The sequence below is a fragment of the Lipotes vexillifer genome, unplaced genomic scaffold, assembly GCF_000442215.2.
Source record: "Lipotes vexillifer unplaced genomic scaffold, Lipotes_vexillifer_v1.1 scaffold521, whole genome shotgun sequence".
Lineage (NCBI taxonomy): Eukaryota > Metazoa > Chordata > Mammalia > Artiodactyla > Lipotidae > Lipotes > Lipotes vexillifer.
The window spans coordinates 680,562-698,861 of record NW_006778737.1 but is presented as its reverse complement, the minus strand read 5'-3'; the positions used below and the strand labels follow the sequence as shown (position 1 = coordinate 698,861).

The window sequence follows — 18,300 nt, the reverse complement described above, 5'->3', positions numbered from 1 at the left end:
GCTCCGCAATGGGAAAGGCCACAACAGTGAGAGGCCTGCATACCGCAAAAAAAAAAAAAAAAAAAAAAAGCACAAAGGAAAAAAAAAAAAAAAAAAAAGAAGAGGAGAGAGGAAAGGAAGATGGTGAGAGGATTGACTCTTAGCAGCCTCAGGGCTCAGAATGGACCTGTGCTTTGTAAATTATAACTGGAGCAAACTTTCATTAAACACTTGTTATATGTCAGCCACTGTCTTATGCACTTAATATGCATTACCTCATGTTTTTTTAATTTTAATTTTTTGCGGTACGTGGGCCTCTCACTGTTGTGGCGTCTCCTGTTGCGGACCACAGGCTCTGGATGCGCAGGCTCAGTGGCCATGGCTCATGGGCCTAGCCATTCCGCGGCATGTGGGATCCTCCCAGACCGGGGCACAAACCCGTGTCCCCTGCATCGGCAGCTGGACTCTCAACCACGGCGCCACCAGGGAAGCCCCGCATTACCTCATATTTTAACAAAATTGGCCTTGATGATTCTGCTTGCAACTAAATTTCTCCTCCTCTCAATTACATGAAGAGGTTAACTTAATATTCAAATAATATAAATGGCTGTGGCTATGGCTGGGATTTATGAAACCAACTGCTTTCAGGTATTTAAAGGGGGATTTTTTTGTTGCAGTTCATGTCCCCCCAGTAGCACCTCTCCATTATCTTACAGAATTCACACATAAATACATAAAAACTACATTTAAACAGTAAAAATATGCATAGGTAATCATACACTAATCCTTGGTTGTCCAACCCTGGATTTAGTATATGATTTCCTTTCTAGTCTTTCTCCCATCCCCAACCCCTATCTCTGACTCTAAAATATAAATAACTTTGCTGGTTTTCTAGATTATTAAAAAAAAAAAAAAAAGTCACCTTAAATGGTTAATTCTTTATTTCATTAACAATCATAGTATGGATTACTCCCAGATAATAAATGACCTAAGAAGCCATGCAAAATAAGCAATAATAAATGACATGCTAACACTTCAACTGACATTTCGGTAACAGAAATACCTAATATTTTTAGCATTAAAGTTTTTTTAATCCTCATGTTGAAAAGTAAATAAGCTTACAACTGATTCTCAATGATGTCATGAGTAGTTTTATTTGCAGTTTTTAGTAGTATGTGCATGCATCAATTTCTAAACTTTAAAAACTTAGAATTATCATCCAGAACTACAGAGTTTTCCAAAATAACTTCTAGCAAGACTAATTTATTGCCTTTTAACATTTGGTCAAAGTGCTTTTGGGAACACAGCAAAACGTAATTCATATTTCATTCCTTTTGTTAACGTAAAATTATCAACACACTATAAACTGATGTAGGCTAGTCAGTCCTATATGGAGCAGAACAAGCTGCCATGCAAACAATCTAACTGGCGGGGTTCTATAAGAACTCTCTCAGTACTGAAAATGTCTACCACCAGAATCATACCTTTAGGTTACTGCCTTATTTTCAGAATACATTTGTTAAATTGTAAATGTTCATTAGGAAGGAAAAAAAGAAATAGTTAATAACTTCTTTAAAATTTAAGGAGCGGGGCTTCCCCGGTGGCACAGTGGTTAAGAATCCGCCTGTCCAGTATTCACAACAGCCAGGACATGGAAGCAACCTAAGTGTCCATTGACAGATGAATGGATAAAGAAGATGTGGCACATATATACAATGGAATATTATTCAGCCATAAAAAGAAATGAAATTGAGTTATTTGTAGTGAGGTGGATGGACCCAGAGTCTGTCATACAGAGTGAAGCAAGTCAGAGAGAGAAAAACAAATACCGTATGCTAACACATGTATATGGAATCTAAAAAACAAAAAAAAAAGAAAAAATCGTTCTGAAGAACCTAGGGGCAGGACAGGAATAAAGATGCAGATGTAGAGGATGGACTTGAGGACACGGGGAGGGGGAAGAGGATGCTGGGACGAAGTGAGAGAGTAGCATTGACATATATACACTACCAAATGTAAAATAGATAGGTAGTGGGAAGCAGCTGCATAGCACAGGGAGATCAGCTCGGTGCTTTGTGACCACCTAGAGGGGTGGGATAGGGAGGGTAGGAGGGAGACGCAAGAGGGAGGGGATATGGGGATATGTGTATACATATAGCTGACTAAATACACTACCAAACGTAAAATAGATAGCTAGTGGGAAGTAGCCGCATAGCACAGGGAGATCATCTAGGTTATGGGAACATATGTATATGTATAACTGATTCAATTTGTTTTAAAGCAGAAACTAACACATCATTGTAAAGCAATATTACTCCAATAAAGATGTTAAAAAAAAAAAAAAGAATCCGCCTGCCAATGCAGGGGACACGGGTTTGAACCCTGGTCCAGGAAGATGCCACATGCCGCGGAGCAACTAAGCCTGTGCACCACAACTACTGAGCCTGTGTTCCAGAGCCCACAAGCCACAACTACTGAGCCCATGCGCCACAACTACTGAAGCCCACGTGCCTAGAGCCCGTGCTCTGCAACATGAGAAGCCACCACCACGAGAAGCCCAAGCACCGCAACGAAGAGTAGCCCCCGCTCACTGCAACTAGAGAAAGCCCGCGCGCAGCAAACGAAGACCGAACGCAGCCAAAATTAAAATAAATGAATAAAAAAAAAAATTTAAGGAGCATACTGCACTCAATAAAAATTAACTGGTGGGGTTTCCCTGGTGGTGCAGTGGTTGAGAGTCCGCCTACCGATGCAGGCGACGCGGGTTCATGCCCCGGTCCGGGAGGATCCCACATGCCGCGATGCGTCTGGGCCCGTGAGCCATGGCCGCTGAGCCTGCGCGTCCGGAGCCTGTGCTCCCCAACGGGAGAGCCACAACAATGAGAGGCCCGCGTACCGCAAAAAAAAAAAACTGGTGATTTAAGAGTATTTACATTCACTTCTTCAAGGAAAATACATTATATAGTCATCATGTACTAAAGAGCTTATATATTCAAAGTAATGACATTTAGAACTTACCTCTAAAATCTGACTAGCTCTAGGTAGTGAGTGCCTGTCAGCCTGGATCACCATTACCTGACTGGGAGACTGTTACAGAATGCTAGAATAGCTAGCAGAAGTCTAACAACAAAACGATAAACAAGGGCACTTTTTTGTCTAGTATTAAATACATGCAAAATTTAAAGGTCCCCAAAGCACTACCCGAGGGACACATGGTATATACTTATGTTTGATAAGCAATCACTTATGTTTGATTTGATAACCTTGTAGTGGATACCACATGGTCAGTGGTAGAGTTTTGTAGTCATCTATAACATCGTGGAGCTCTTTTATAGGAGCTTAAAGGAGGTGTCAGGGGCCTTTACACTCACCTACTAACAGTAAGACTATTTACAGAATGCAAACAGAGTAGCTGAGGTCATAATTTAATTCAAAATAACGTTGTTTTAAAATACCATATGAAAAGTGAGTTTTTAAAAAACGAATAAGCTTCAAAAATAAGCTTTATGGGCTTCCCTGGTGGCACAGTGGTTGAGAGTCCGCCTGCCGATGCAGGGGACACGGGTTCGTGCCCCGGTCCGGGAAGATCCCACATGCTGTGGAGCGGCTGGGCCTGTGAGCCATGGCCACTGAGCCTGTGCGTCCAGAGCCTGTGCTCCACAACAGGAGAGGCCACAGCAGTGAGAGGCCCACGTACTGAAAGAAGAAAAAAAAAAAAAAAAAAAAAAAAAAAAAAAAAAGCCTTATGAGGGACTTCCCTGGTGGCACAGTGGTTAAGAATTTGCCTGCCAATGCAGGAGACACGGGTTCGAGCCCTGGTCGGGAAAGATCCCACATGCCGTGCAGCAACTAAGCCCGTGCACTACAACTACGGAGCCTGCGCTCTAGAGCCTGTGAACCACAACTACTGAAGCCTGTGCGCCTAGAACCCATGCTCCGCAACAAGAGAAGCCATTGCAATGAGATGTCCATGCATCGCAACGAAGAGTAGCCCCCGCTCACCACAACTAGAGAAAAGCCCGCGTGCAGCAACAAAGACCCAATGCAGCCATAAATAAATAAATTTATTTTTTAAAAATAAGCTGTATGATATAAACAAGGCTTAGCATTAAAAAATTGCAGTTAAGATTTCTTATATTCCATAAGTGCCTGATTTTGATACTTTTTACCTTAGCCTGATCAAGAATTTGAAGTTTTTCCCATACTATTTTATCACTTTCAGTTTTCCATGGATTATTCCATTTTTCAGACGCTTCTTTTTCTTTCTTCTTTAAAGCAACCTGTTCATCTGTAAATAATGTCCTTTTTAAAAAAATATACAAAAACTGTAAAAAAAAAATGACGTAAACAAATCATGACCTTCTTAAAGAGTGCAGATTCCAACACAGATCAAAACTTTTTTAGGAAGGAGACTAACTCATAAGACAGAGAAGAATTTTAAGGATATGGAATAAAAGAAAATGTTTAATCAGAAGCAAATTTAAGTATGGCATAAAAGGATATAAAAATGTTTGTTTTACTACAATTATAAATAAGGAGCAATTTTTTCAGAACATACTTTATATTATGCTAATTATTGTGAGGTTCTACTCTAATGTTCATTTAATTATTACTAAAAGGCTTAAAAGCTAGAACTCTGGACTCAGAGAACCCTGGGGTCAAATTCAGGTTCAACCACTTCCCGGCTGTGTGACTGAAGGCAAAATGATGCTCATCCCTCTAAACCCCATTTTTTATTCTGTGAAATCAGAACAATAAAAGCGCCTATTTTCAGTATAGGGCCTCACACAAAGTAAATATTTAATAAATGTCAGCCATTATTATTTGCAACTGCTGAAAAGTAAGGTACATAAAATCATGTGTCCAAATTTGTACTGAAAAAACATTTAAAGCTGCAATTATGATATAAAACACATCAGATCTCCAAACCTTCTGATACTGCTACCATACATTTAATTTCTTTATTATTCTATTACTTTGACTTCCAACATCAATTCATTCCCTATTTCTTCGCTTATCTTTTTCTAGATCACCTGTCCTGGAAGAGTTGTGACTAACTGGTAGGACATTCCAGTTCAGTGGACAGTGAATCCCATCTTCATGCTTTTAGTACTATTCCCAAGTACAACTATTACCTCGTGTATTTTCCAAACTCTGATACCTGGACCCTAAGTCTAGTCCAAGAAGTAACAGGAGTTTCTTAGTTATTATCTTACTTACCTTCAGACCCTACTTAACAGAAATTATAACTTTTTCTGTTATGATGTCTACAGACGGAAAAAAAGAAATAAGCTTATTTTTGTACAGGATATACTGATTGATATCATATTGATGATTCTTGATTAGAATGTTTTATTTTTAAAATTAATTATTTTTAAATAAAACCATCTTTAACCCATGGAATTTCTGTAATGGAAAAATATTAAAATGGATTCTCAGGAAATGAGAAATGTTTAGGAATCTTTGAGCTCCAGAAGGGTACTGATGATATTAATGTTCATCTGTGGCTTTTGGTGCACACCACAGAGCAGCAAACAAAAAGATATAACATAAGGGAATGTGAAATCACAAAGTTTCTTATGCCATTTGCAGAAAACTACTCTAGATGGTGAATGTTATAAAACAAGGTTTTTGATAATATCATACTGCAAGATGTACTTCATCCTCAATATACATTCCTTAAGCCAACAAACCTATAATAAAATGTGCAATAATTACCTACCAAGCTCTTTCCTCCACTGGGCTTTTTTTGCTTCCAACAAACCTCTATCACGTTCTCTTTCTCCCAGAGTACTGAATATGTCAGCTGGTTTCCATATATTCTCTCTAAGACAAGACACAAAAAATAACAGAAACCTTACCATATGTTTCTATACAACTTACTCCACAAATATTAAGTAATAAACTTCTAAACAGCTCTAGCCTTCAGAGTAAATATTTCACATACAAGTCAAGAAAAAGTAAAACCATATTCCCAAGATGACCCCACAACAACAGATGTGAGTTACATACGTGGCAATTTTCTGCTCATACTGATTAGATGTCACCTGATTTCCATTTAAAACAGACTTTTTTTCATCCTGAACAGATGAAATGGCCTCAGTTTTTTGCGGAAGTCCCATGATGTTCTCATCCTTTGGCTGATCAGGAATATTGTTTAAATTTAGACTATACTGACCTAGAAGGTAAAATGCATGTTTTAAAATTAATACTAAAATTACGTCTATTATAATACCTTACCTTGATAAAGTTACGCAGTTTTAAAAAAACACGGCTTTTCACATCATCTAATTAATCACCTCTCACAGCAGTCCTTGCAGTGCGTATTACGATTCCCTTTTTGTCAAAACAGGAAACTGAGCCTCAGAAGTTAAATGGCCCAGAGGTATGGCCATAGCCATACAAACTTTTGTTTCAAATGAGAAAACAAGCAACAACCAAAAAAACCTCCATTTACTCTTGCCAACAACACTTTCACAAATAATATAAATGATAATACAAATCACAACTTAAAGGAGAATAAATGCAAACAGCTTTATAAAAAACTCATGACCTTGCCCTTATTTTTCTCATTTAGCTGGGAAAGCAATCAGTGATGCTCTTTTCCATGGACCACTGTCTCTATATCCCAGCTGTATCTATTCCAAACGTTTTACACAGGGCTCATATGCTTGGCTCAAAAATCCCTCAATGTGATAGTTCTCCCAATGGAGAGAAAGCATATCTAATATGCGGGTCATTATATGATTAGGCAAATTCTACTTTTAACTTTGTTGATATCATCTCTCATTACGCCTAGTAAGTTTTTATTTTTTGTTCTTTGAGCTAGAATTCTAGCCTTAAAGATAAAAGTTAGCTCCCTGACTTTACAAAGAATAATCTATACCAAGAGAAGGCAAATGACTCCATTTTGAGCCCCTTGGGAGTGCTAAGGAGCTACCTAGTCCCCAGACCAGTTGTGGGGCCTCTTCCTGGTGACTGTTAATTTTATTTATTTCACGGTTGCTTAACAAAATTTTAGTAATATTTCTACTCATAGTCACAATTCCTGAGCTCAAAGCTAAAACTAGCAGGCTTTTAAAAACATAATACAATACCCTGACTAGTAAAATAGAAGGCATATAATACGCCACTACTTCCAAGTCAGTGTTTTACGCTGGTTAAAAAGATAGTGCTGCCAATTCTTAGCAAGGATTGAAAGTCAGGAAGAGCATAAGCCGGGGCCAGGAAAATAATCCTTTTCAGCAACTCATGTCAAATCTTCATAGCAAAATTCCCTCATTTTTCATTAGAAATACAATAGCAATTTTTTTAGAACATTTTACATAATTAGTTTTCATGTAAGTAAAGCCTCCTACCTTCCAAAATTAGTACAATAGCTTTCTGTACTAAAATCTAGAATCCACAGAAACTAGGTTTCTTAAGGCCATGGTACATGAGAGTAATATTCTGAGCATTAACCTTAAAACATGGCATATTTTAACTACAAAAGTAATTCTGCCTATGAGAATGTTTTCTAAACGAATATTTATTTTAAAACATTGTTACATTAAACTAGAATTTAAGAGGCACAGTTATGTAAAATCCAATGAAACTCAAATTCTAAAACTTATATATTGATAAACTTAATATTAAAACTTCAGAAAAATCTTACTTGTTTCCTCCTTCTTTCCATTCTCAGTCAGGGAAACTGATTTATTTCCTCGGTTTACAGTCATCAAAATCTGTTGCAGTTGGTCTTGTGTTAGACACACCAAACTGCTCTTCACATTTCCAGCTGTGATGTGCTTTTTGCAAGGCTTCTGTTTAGCTACTACAAATGCATTTATGCTGTTTCTAGTCTTCTGTATATGAGGGGTTGTAGGTGAAATTTCTTTCTGGATATGAAGATGGTCTTTATCTGCATACTGCTTGCATAAATCCTTAGTGGGTGAAAAAGTCATACTATTTTTTTCACTTTTTGCCAATGAAGTTTCTGAACCAATTCTCTTCTTTTGAGAAAGTTTTTCACTCCTGACACAAGTATTTTGTGATTTCAGAATGTATCCAGTTTGTTTATTTCTTAAAGGACATTTTGCAATCTTGGTCTTATTTCCCATCTGCTAAAACACCAGAAATTTATTCTGTACAAGAGCCCACGAAAAATCAACAATTATCTTTATATAATCAGTGATAAGTCAGGCTTCGAAACTTTTTTTTTCTCATTTTGCTAGTTAGATAATATACCCATAAGAAACTAACACTCAACCTTTGCAAATCTCCACTTGAAAGCTTCATTAACAACTGGAAATTATTATTTCAGAATAATGAAGATTACAAAACAACTTTTATTCTAGGTGTTTACAGTCCATTCTGTTTCAGCTTTGAATCTCATGTCATGATTCTAACACCCACACTACCTTTCTTTACAGGCATTTATACACCGGTAGGTTACTAGCCCTTATTCCTTGAATAACTTAGCTTGTGGGTCACCATCCCTCTCTCTAACCTAACTCCTGTCTTAATTATTGGTGCTTTCATGTTCTTTCAATACCCTAGCCTCATTTCCTTGACCTCTGTTCCTATACTCGTCTTCCATGCTACCTCAGTTACTCATTGCCACAGTGATATCCTATACTGACCTTGTAACTACCCATAACTGTGATAATCTCAATTTCAATAAGAACTTCCAGTCACAGGCCTTAGCACTAGTCACATGGCTCATTCACTCACCATGTTCAAATACTGGCTCAACATCACTGGCTCAGTGAGGTCTTCTCTGAACACCCTATAAAAAATTGCACGCTTCCTGCTCTAACTTCACTCCCACCTCCCTAGTACTCCCCACTTTCCCAAGGCTACCGTGCCCCTGAAATGACCATGCCCCTTCCCTTTCTCTCATGTTTCTCTATAGCACTTTTGTCCTGTAATATTCTATATTTATTTTATTTTCTGCCCATTCCACCTTTTTTTAAATTTATTAATTTATTTTTGGCTGCATCAGGTCTTCGTTGCTGTGCACAAGCTCTCTCTAGTTGTGGCGAGCGGGGATACTCTTCTTTGAGGTACGTGGGCTTCTCATTGCAGTGGCTTCTCTCGTTGCAGAGCGTGGGCTCTAGGCGTGCGGGCTTCAGTAGTTGTGGCTCGCGGGCTCTAGAGCACAGGCTCAGTAGTCGTGACGCACGGGCTTAGTTGCTCCGCAGCATGTGGGCTCTTCCAAGACCAGGGATGGATCCCGTGTCCCCTGCACTGGCAGGCAGATTCTTAATCACTGCACCACCAGGGAAGTTCCCACCTTTTTCTAACGTAAACACTACAGGGAAGAGATTTTTTTTTTTAATTTATTTATTTTATTTATTTTTGGCTGCATTGGGTCTTCATTGCTGCCCGCGGCTTTGTCTAGTTGCAGCAAGCAGGGGCTACTCTTTGTTGCGGTGCGCGGACTTCTCATTGCTGTGGCTCCTCTTGTTGCGGAGCACGGGCTCTAGGCGCGCGGGCTTCAGTAGTCGTGGCACACAGGCTTAGTTGCTCCACGGCATGTGGGATCTTCCCAGACCAGGGCCCGGACCCGTGTCCCCTGCATTAGCAGACAGATTCTTAACCACTGTGCCACCAGGGAAGCCCAGGGCAGAGATTTTTGTTTGCTTTGTCTACTGCTGTGTCCCCAGTATCTGAACAGTGAGTGGAACAGGGTAGGTTTCAGTAAATTTTTGTTGAATTACTACCTTCAACCATACCATTTTAAAGACTGAATTCTTTATCTTTCTCCCACAAATTAGCTCCCCTTTCCAAAATATCTCATTTCTGTAGCACTGTTGTTCTAATCTTTCAGACCAGCAACCATGGAGTCATCTTTGACTCTTTATCCTACTTCACGGTCTTCTTTAGCTTACCAGCAAGTACTGGTCATTTCTTCCTTCCAAATATCTTTTTCTCCCCTTTTACATGACAATACACCTAAATTCAGGTTTTCATTACCACACTACTGCTTACAGCTTATCGCAAATCTATCCCACTGTACATTTCTGCAAACCCATCTAACATAAAATAATTCAACAGTCATTCAATAAATAGTAAGTGTTGGTTTTTAGGTGATCAACACTATGGGAAAGACGGTGGAGGCATAAAATGAGTAAGACAAGATTCTTGTTATCAAGGAGTGGGGTAGATGCCACATGGCTTTCATCTGGCTTGTCATATCCCAACGTCCTTGTCTTTCAAAAATGACATAATACACAACCACACTTTGACAAATGAATCAACCCCATTTTACCTTTCTTTTCAAAATGTACCTGTATTATCAGTAGTAAAATCTCTTTCTTACCCTCTTCACCTCACCTATACCCTTTTATTCCAGGCTTTAGACTTTTGATAATACCAATACCACAATCTAAAATGCCCTTTTACCCTACTATCTCTGTGGCTATTTTTATATAACTAACTCTAAATGAGAGGTGGCAAATTTAAATACATAGTGTAAATTAGCCTGGGTGGGAACTAGGATAATTGAAGAGCACTTTTCTGTCTAAAGGAGGCAGCCACCCCTCAGAAGCAGCTTACATTGCCAAAGAGGAATCTGAGTCTACTTGCTAGATCATCCAGTATTTCAAGAGAACCAAGAATGCCATATTTTACCTTAAAAGTTCCATTTTTTAGACACAATTCATTCTAGTTTTTGAAAACCACTGTGTGGATTAGGCAAATTATCAGCAGACTGCACGTAGGTTACAGAGCTAAGCTCCACCCCAGTCTCCAACGACTACAGCTATTACTAATCCTACCCTTCTTTGACTCATACTGACATTTTTGGGATCATTAACAGCTGAGTATTTCAGTTCTCTAATCAGTTTCTCACTCAAACTGCTAAGAAGTGTAGTGTATTCCCTAAACGTATCTTAAAAGTCTCTCACTTTTGTCCCCTTCTTTCCATTCTGCTAGCCACCATGCTTCAGGGTCTCATAAGACTCTCCCTGGACTAACATAATTGGCCCTTAAGTAGTGTCCCTGTTATGATAATCTGTCCTTCACAGAATTGCCTGAAGCCCGTTCCTACAACACAAATCATATCTAGTCTACTTTTCAAAAATTCTTTAACGCTCCCTACATGCAAATCAAATAAGTTCAAACCCTCTGTGTATACATTTAAACTCCTCATGATTGTAACCACCCTTCCTAAGTTTTATGTTCTACATTCCCCGCTGATATACACACTATCCCCCAAATGCAAATTATGTTTTGTACCATGGTATTTTTGCCCACTATTTTCTCTGAGTTTAGAATATACCACCCTACTTCTTTCACTATGAAAATATCCTTCACCTTTTAAAAGTGTCACCTCATTTATGAAGCATTCCCTGGCTCCCTGAACCACAAAGACCTGCTTTCCATAGTTTTCTTCTTTTTATAACCCTAGTATGGCACACATTTTATTCTACTTGTATCATATAGTTATTTACCTGACTGACACCCCTGCTTCTAGGAAACATGGACTAGGTTTTACTCCATTTTTCTCTCAGTCACAGAACAAATAAAGCCAAGAATGGAGCTGTACACACATGTGGAGTTTTACAGCTGCAGTAAATCCTTGTTAAACAGCAACCTATTAATAGGAGTTCCAATTTAACTAGAACTATTTTGCCACATTCCACTTAAATCAGAAGTAACATACAGAAAAAGTCATCTAAAAATTACGTAATAAAAAAAGGGGGGTAGCAATGTCTGGCATGAGATCAATATACATGCAGCTCAATCCTGAATACGTCTGTAGCTTAATGCCAGAGGAGAGCAATGAGTGGAGGCAGCAAAAAAATCCATGAACTACCAAATAAATATTCAATTATGTTCAGGTTAATTAACAGGAAAAAGCAATCTAGCCCAAATCATTTCCCAAGTGTTTACTGGATTAGATGAATTTTAATACATCAAATAGGTCTTCACATCATAAACATTTTTAGGTAGCATGCTGCTCTCTTACCTAGTTTTGATTGTACCAGTACTTTTCCTAATATTAAAAAAATATATAAAGACAGCGTCCAATGCATTTAATGCTGGCCGACTTCACAATTTATATGGAGCCAGGATCGCAACACCAGAAAGAATCAGAGAAGATTAACATTTTAAAATATAAAATGTGCTACCTAGCACTAATATTGTATACATCTTTTAGTGTGTTACTATTGACTCTCACACATAGAAATACCTGCGAAAATTTTAAGATGTTTTATATTTCAACTAATTGTGAGATAATTTTGAGGTCAGAATGTATAAATTACCCATGACACTGAATCATTAATATTTCTCTCATTTATCTTCCTATAAAAGCTTAAGAAATTATACTGGTAACCATCTTTACTTCATATTTACTACCACAGATTAAAGAAAAGTACAGGAGAGATTTTGAAAGAATTAAAGTACTCTGACCACAGTTTGTTAAACTTGATGATGATGAGACAGAGTTCAGTGTTTAAAGAGCACACTATGAACACGACAGAAATTCAACCTGTGAGGAAGAGGAAAAACAGAAATGTAGGTAGTATAGTCACTTAGCTTACCCCAGTAGAAGAAAAGCACTATGATGAGTGAATTCATGAATAACTTAAAGAAAAGAGAATTCAACATATATCTACAGAACTGTGAGATTTTGGAAACTAAAAAACTGATTAAAACAATAAAAAGGAAGACAGCACTACTGTTTTTCGTTTTTGTCTTCTGTGAAGAGCAAAGAAATAAATAAGCATTTCAGGAACCTCTATAAAAAAGGGAAGAGAAGCTCCTTGAAATAAAGTCAATATAAAAAGGAGATTTAGGTTGCATCAGTATTTTTTTCCAGTTTTACTGAGATTTAATTGACCATTAAAAATCATATATATTTAAAGTGTAAAATTTGATGATTTGATATATGTATACATTGTGAAATAATCACCACAATCAAGCTAATTAACATACCCATCACTTCACATAGTTACCATGCATCAGTATTTTGGAGTCCCCAAAGCAAGAGAAATAAACCCAAACAATCTGCTTTAAGACAATAAATAATTTAAGATCAACATCAGCAGAGACTTATTAGTTACTCTGGAAAGAAGAATCCTAGAATAAAAAAATCCCTAAACTGCTAAAAGAATTTTGTAATGATTCTACAAAAAGTCCAAGACTAGTAACTTTGTTTATTACAGGCATAAAAGGGGATCTCCAGATGTTCTAAGTTGGTTAAAAAGATAATGAAATGTCTTCACAAATGTAGTGACCATAGCACATCCATTAAGCACACAATCGAAGAGGGAACGTGTGTGACAGAACTGAGGTCAGGTGAAGATTAAAAAAAAACTGTGTAATAGTTGATTTCTATCTAGGAGCATGAAAAGGAGCACTGCATTTGTTAATGTGACTCAAATAAGAACAGTTAGTTGCAAAATTTTAATAGGGCAGGGTTAGGAAAAAACTATACAATCTATATTCTGTGATTAACGGAACACACAGGGTATGTATATACTGTGTATGTGTGTGTGTCTGCATGTAATAATTTTTATAGGTAGCTTGTGGAATTACTCTGATCAGCATTACCCATTTATCAAGTAATTGATATGTTGGGTTCTCAAGTAACTTTTCCATCTTGATTAAACCAGGAAGAAACAGCAAAGCCATCAGGGGTTCAGAGTTGAAGAGAAAAGGGCCACATCACCCAAAGCAGTCTCTAGTCAAGATATGGAAAGACAGACTTTAAGATGCTGCAAAATAAAATGGGCTACAGTAAGTTATAGAGGGGGAGAGTAGAAATTTCTGCTGCTTAATGGAAAAAGAAATGGGAAACAAGAAAAGTAGTGATATCAAAATTTTGAAGCAGTAATGTATTTTGTAGAAAAAAGCACTGTGGGTTCCTGACAAAGAAAAATAATTTAAAAGGACAACTATTATTTAGCTCAAGTGTAACCTCTTAGAGGAGGAAGCTAAATGCATGTAAGATTTTGTCAATCAAATACATCTTTTTGGTGTGGGAAAATTCAATTTGAGTATGAAAAAAAAATTTTGCTTTAAAGTTTGACTATTTTTAAAGATGTCAGGAGTTGCTCTGTCCAGTACAGTAGCTATTAAATTAAAAATCAAACAAGTGAATTAAAAATTCACTTCCTTAGTCACACTGGCCACATTCAAGTGCTTAATAACTACACATGGCTAGTGGCTGACTATCATATTGGACAGCACTGATTTTAGAACATTTCCATCACTGCAGAAAGTGTTACTGGACAGAACTGATCTAAAGAAGTGAGTTCTAGGAGGCTTTTTAAACTGAAAAATTATGAATCCATTTCTGTAAAAGGACCAGCCTGAAAGCAAGGGTATAGTAACTTTTCACCATCATTCCAAACCCTTTGTAACAGTTTGACAGGAATTATTTTCAAACCACTGTAAAGTAAACTGCATTTTACATTTGAAAACAAGTCAGGTCAAAGTCATTTGGCTTACCTTTACAGAAATTTTTGATTTATGTTCTACAAAAGAAAAAAAAATTACTAAACTATCAACCAAAAACATACTAAGGCAGTCACAAAAGAAAATTTTAATTAACATTATTTTAACAAGATATTAAGTAAAAATATTAACCCTCAAAGCATTAACTTTAGGTCCTGTCTGAGTGTTCTAACTTTTACAGTGTGGTTCAAGTATTTATATTTCATTTTTGTTTATTTTCCAAGGTAAAACTATAAACAGATCAGAGAAAAAGAAAATAATGTGAATGAAAAGAGTACCAAAGCATACTCTGTGCTTTAAAACTAAAACTAAAAATGACTTTAAAACTATGGTCTTATTATAAATTTTCTCAAACAATACATTCTTTACATGCACAGAACATAACTGCATAAGTTTTACCTAGATTATTCATTAGGCAATAAACACATTTGCTATATACAAATATAATAAACATCACAAATGAAATATACTGGAACATTAAATTACATTAAATGCTGACAGTGGTAAGCAATGATGTAATCTGACTTTACTTGGCTAAAAATAAATGAGGCAGTTAGGGAAACCAGCTTTTTTTCAAAGTGTCATTTAAATATTCCACTACAAGCAAAAAATCTGTTAAACAACTACACATTTTTCGTAGGAATTTAAAAGTTAATATTTTAGATTTCTAGTAATATAACATACCATATGGAGACAGTATTAGCTTGGTTTTTCCATCCAATAATTCAGTTTCAAGCTTTAAACCATCTCTGTAAAATAAAAGAAAGTTGTCTGTCATTTTTAAGAAACAGTAACATTTTAAATAGACAGAAATGCTCCGTTGAACCTTGAAAGTAAATTGTTCTCCTGAATTTATAAAGAAATCTTGTAAATATTAAACAGTTGTTTTTTTTTTTGTTTTTTTTTTTTTTTTGCGGTATGCGGGCCTTTTATGATGAGCAGCTGCCTTAACAGCCTTCATCTTGTGACATCACATGAGCTATATCTCCGCAATAGGAAGAAAGATATGGCTGAGAGTTTTTGACTAAAACTTAAAAGTGCAAAAGCAGAAACAGAGATGGATGTTCCTGAAGTTATATTTTTGTAATATGTGGCAGATACACATTTGTCTTATCCTAGTTTTGTTTTTGTTTTTGCGGTACGCGGGCCTCTCACTGCTGTGGCCCCTCCCGCCGCGAAGCACAGGCTCCGGACGCGCAGGCCCAGCGGCCATGGCTCACGGGCCCAGCCGCTCCGCGGCACGCGGGATCCTCCCAGACCAGGGCACGAACCCGTCCCCCCCGCATCGGCAGGCGGACTCTCAACCACTGCGCCACCAGGGAAGCCCTATTAAACAGTTTTTTAAAAAAATTTCTACAGATGTTCATTTTTCTTTTAAAAACTCATGTATAGTTGAAACCATTCTTTTAATTTAAAACACTTTTCAATTCAACATAAAATCAAAAACTTCATGGAGAAAATTACTGAAACTTTCCAACAATACAAACAATTTCTCATCTTTAATCTGAAACTTCATTTTGTTACTGACAAGGAATAAATTAATCTGGTTATCCTAACATCATTTAGTTCTTCTAACTCTAGACTGGAAAAAATAATGCTGTTACAAACTCCTCACCTATGTTAATGGAGCAAAACACATCTAGCTACCATTTATTAGCTTCATAATGGTCTCATGACTAACACATTCTATGGCCTGTTAGAGCAGTATTTGAAAATGAAGCTGTAAGACTGCCACCAGGGTTATTAACTGCTTGAGCATGGAGTTCTACTCTATTCTGAATATTTCAACTAATACATATTCACACTTAGTGACACTTTTGTAACTATCACAGCAATACATCTATAATAAACTTTGCCCGCTACACTTTATCTGTGCCTGTCAAACGCCAAGAGCACAAAGTAACAGTAGATACTACCAACGAAACTTGTACGTCTGTTAAGGTCCTAATAAAAATTCCACTGAAAACAAAAACAGCAGTACGCAGTTATTTTACTGTTTTAGTGAGAGAGAGAGAAAAGACGTACGTCAATACATATCAACAGGGACAAAAATGACGTCCAAGCGACAAAATTAAATCTCGCGGGCCAAAAATAGGGAAACACGAAATTTGCGGTGATGCTAAGGTCGGGGAAATCAAACGATTTCAACTTACTAAGATAAAAACACCATAAAGAATGGGTTTTACGGGTTTCCCGGCAGCACGGTTACAAACAGTTCATGTTTATGTCGGTGAAACTTAAGCAAAAGAAAGGCCTTGAATGAAACCGTCTATTCGGCACTACCGCGTTGCAAACGCCTTCAGGAGCAGACTGTCTTGTTTCTTATCCCTAGATTCTAGAACATAGAAACCATTTGCTAAACGAGGTGCACAAGTGTAAGTTTGATGACTTTTCATCTTCTTGAAATATCAAACTTCCCAGTGGTGATAAACCACGCAACAGTCCTTTTTATTTACTCAACCACTACTTAATGAGGGCCTATGAGGTGCCAGGCACCGGTGATACACGACTCCTCGAGAAGGCACGGCTCCCGGCACGTACGTAGGCCGCTAAGCTCCTCTGGGCGCTCCCACACTCTGCAAAGAACCCCCACACAGGGTCGCAAAGCACCAGGGCCTGGGCCAGGATTTCTCCCCAGGAAGCCGCTACGCTTTCTCTCTCCACCTGCCCTCACCTTTTATCTCCTCTCACGCCTCTCCTCCCTCTCCCTCCTGAAGTAAATGAGGAAGCGGAAAGGAGGCACGGACAGTTTCGCGAGTTATTAACTGGAAAACGGAAGGCTGCGGAGGCTGTAAAGGCCGACCCAGCCCCTCGCCCCCTCAACCTCAGGAAGCCGGGCACTGCTGCTTGCGGTGCCCCAGGCCTGGAAGGCCCCCCGCGAAGGACTCCAAGAGCCAACGCAGCCTCACGCGCTCCCCACGGACTACCACCTTTCTCTCCGCAGCTTACCCTAAGTTCATGGCGGAACCGGCCGCGCTTTCCACCGGGCGCTCAAGCCCCTTGTATACATCGGTCGCCGCCGCCGTTCAACAAGCGCCACGCCGATTGGACACAGTGATGCCGGCGAGCTGGGAGAGCGGGCCAATCAGGGTTGAGCGTGCTGGCGCTTACGCTCAGCGGGGCGGGGCTGTCGGGGAGACCCTCTTGGTTCGCCCCACCTGGTGCTGACTCTGGAATGCAGGGGGTTCTTCGTTCCTCGGAATTGTAGCCCTTAGAGTTCACAGGGAGTTCTCAGAGAAGTGCCTCAGCTCAAGTGGAGGTGGCTGGTTAAGCAACTTGCCTGAGGTCTGTATCAAGCTGTGTAACCCCAGAGCCCATGTTGCAATTTACCGTTACATGAATCTAACTCCTATTCATCCTTCAAATCTCAATTTAAACGTCACTTCCTCCATGAAGCTCCATTGGAATCCACTAGTGGGTAAATTAGGAACCCATTTTCTGGACTTCCCAGTCCCTGCCCTTTCAATCAGGGTACTAATACATTTCAGATCCTGTGTCAGATCTGTGAGCTTCAGAGGGGCAGAGTTGGTTTTTGACACCTATATACCCACAGCACCTGGAACTGAACAGTACAGACAGTAAATATTTGTTAAACGAATAAACAGCAAAACTTTTTAATGCCAACAAAAATCTTATTAAATTTGGCAATGATAATTCATGATGAGGATGCCCGTAGATATAACGCAGTTACTAAAAGTTTACGAATTTTCATCTATTTACTCTTAAATGATTTTTACAAACTATAGCTGTAATGAATGAGGCACACTGAATTTTTACGGTACATTCAGTGAAAACTCAAAGATATCTTTTTATTTATGTACCTGGCCTGTGGAAGATATATTTAAATAAACATTTGTTAATTTATTTGAATAA

At 38.3% G+C, this 18,300-nt stretch overlaps 1 protein-coding gene across 2 annotated transcripts in view; it reads right to left on the bottom strand.

The window, feature by feature from the left end:
- CCDC66 (coiled-coil domain containing 66) overlaps window positions 1-17,474 on the bottom strand; it is a 54,144-nt gene extending 36,670 nt beyond the window's left edge. Inside the window, exons 1-7 of one of the 2 annotated variants that reach the window (XM_007451756.1) lie at window positions 17,377-17,474; window positions 15,112-15,176; window positions 14,422-14,447; window positions 7,634-8,078; window positions 5,992-6,157; window positions 5,702-5,805; window positions 4,149-4,267 (exon numbers count right to left, since the gene is read on the bottom strand). In XM_007451756.1, coding sequence (XP_007451818.1) covers window positions 4,149-4,267; window positions 5,702-5,805; window positions 5,992-6,157; window positions 7,634-8,078; window positions 14,422-14,447; window positions 15,112-15,176; window positions 17,377-17,387 — 936 coding nt within the window. In that variant the 5' untranslated portion in view covers window positions 17,388-17,474. The remainder of the gene's footprint in view (window positions 1-4,148; window positions 4,268-5,701; window positions 5,806-5,991; window positions 6,158-7,633; window positions 8,079-14,421; window positions 14,448-15,111; window positions 15,177-17,376) is intronic. The other variant, XM_007451757.1, reaches the window with a different exon arrangement.
- Between the last annotated feature and the right edge of the window lie 826 nt (window positions 17,475-18,300).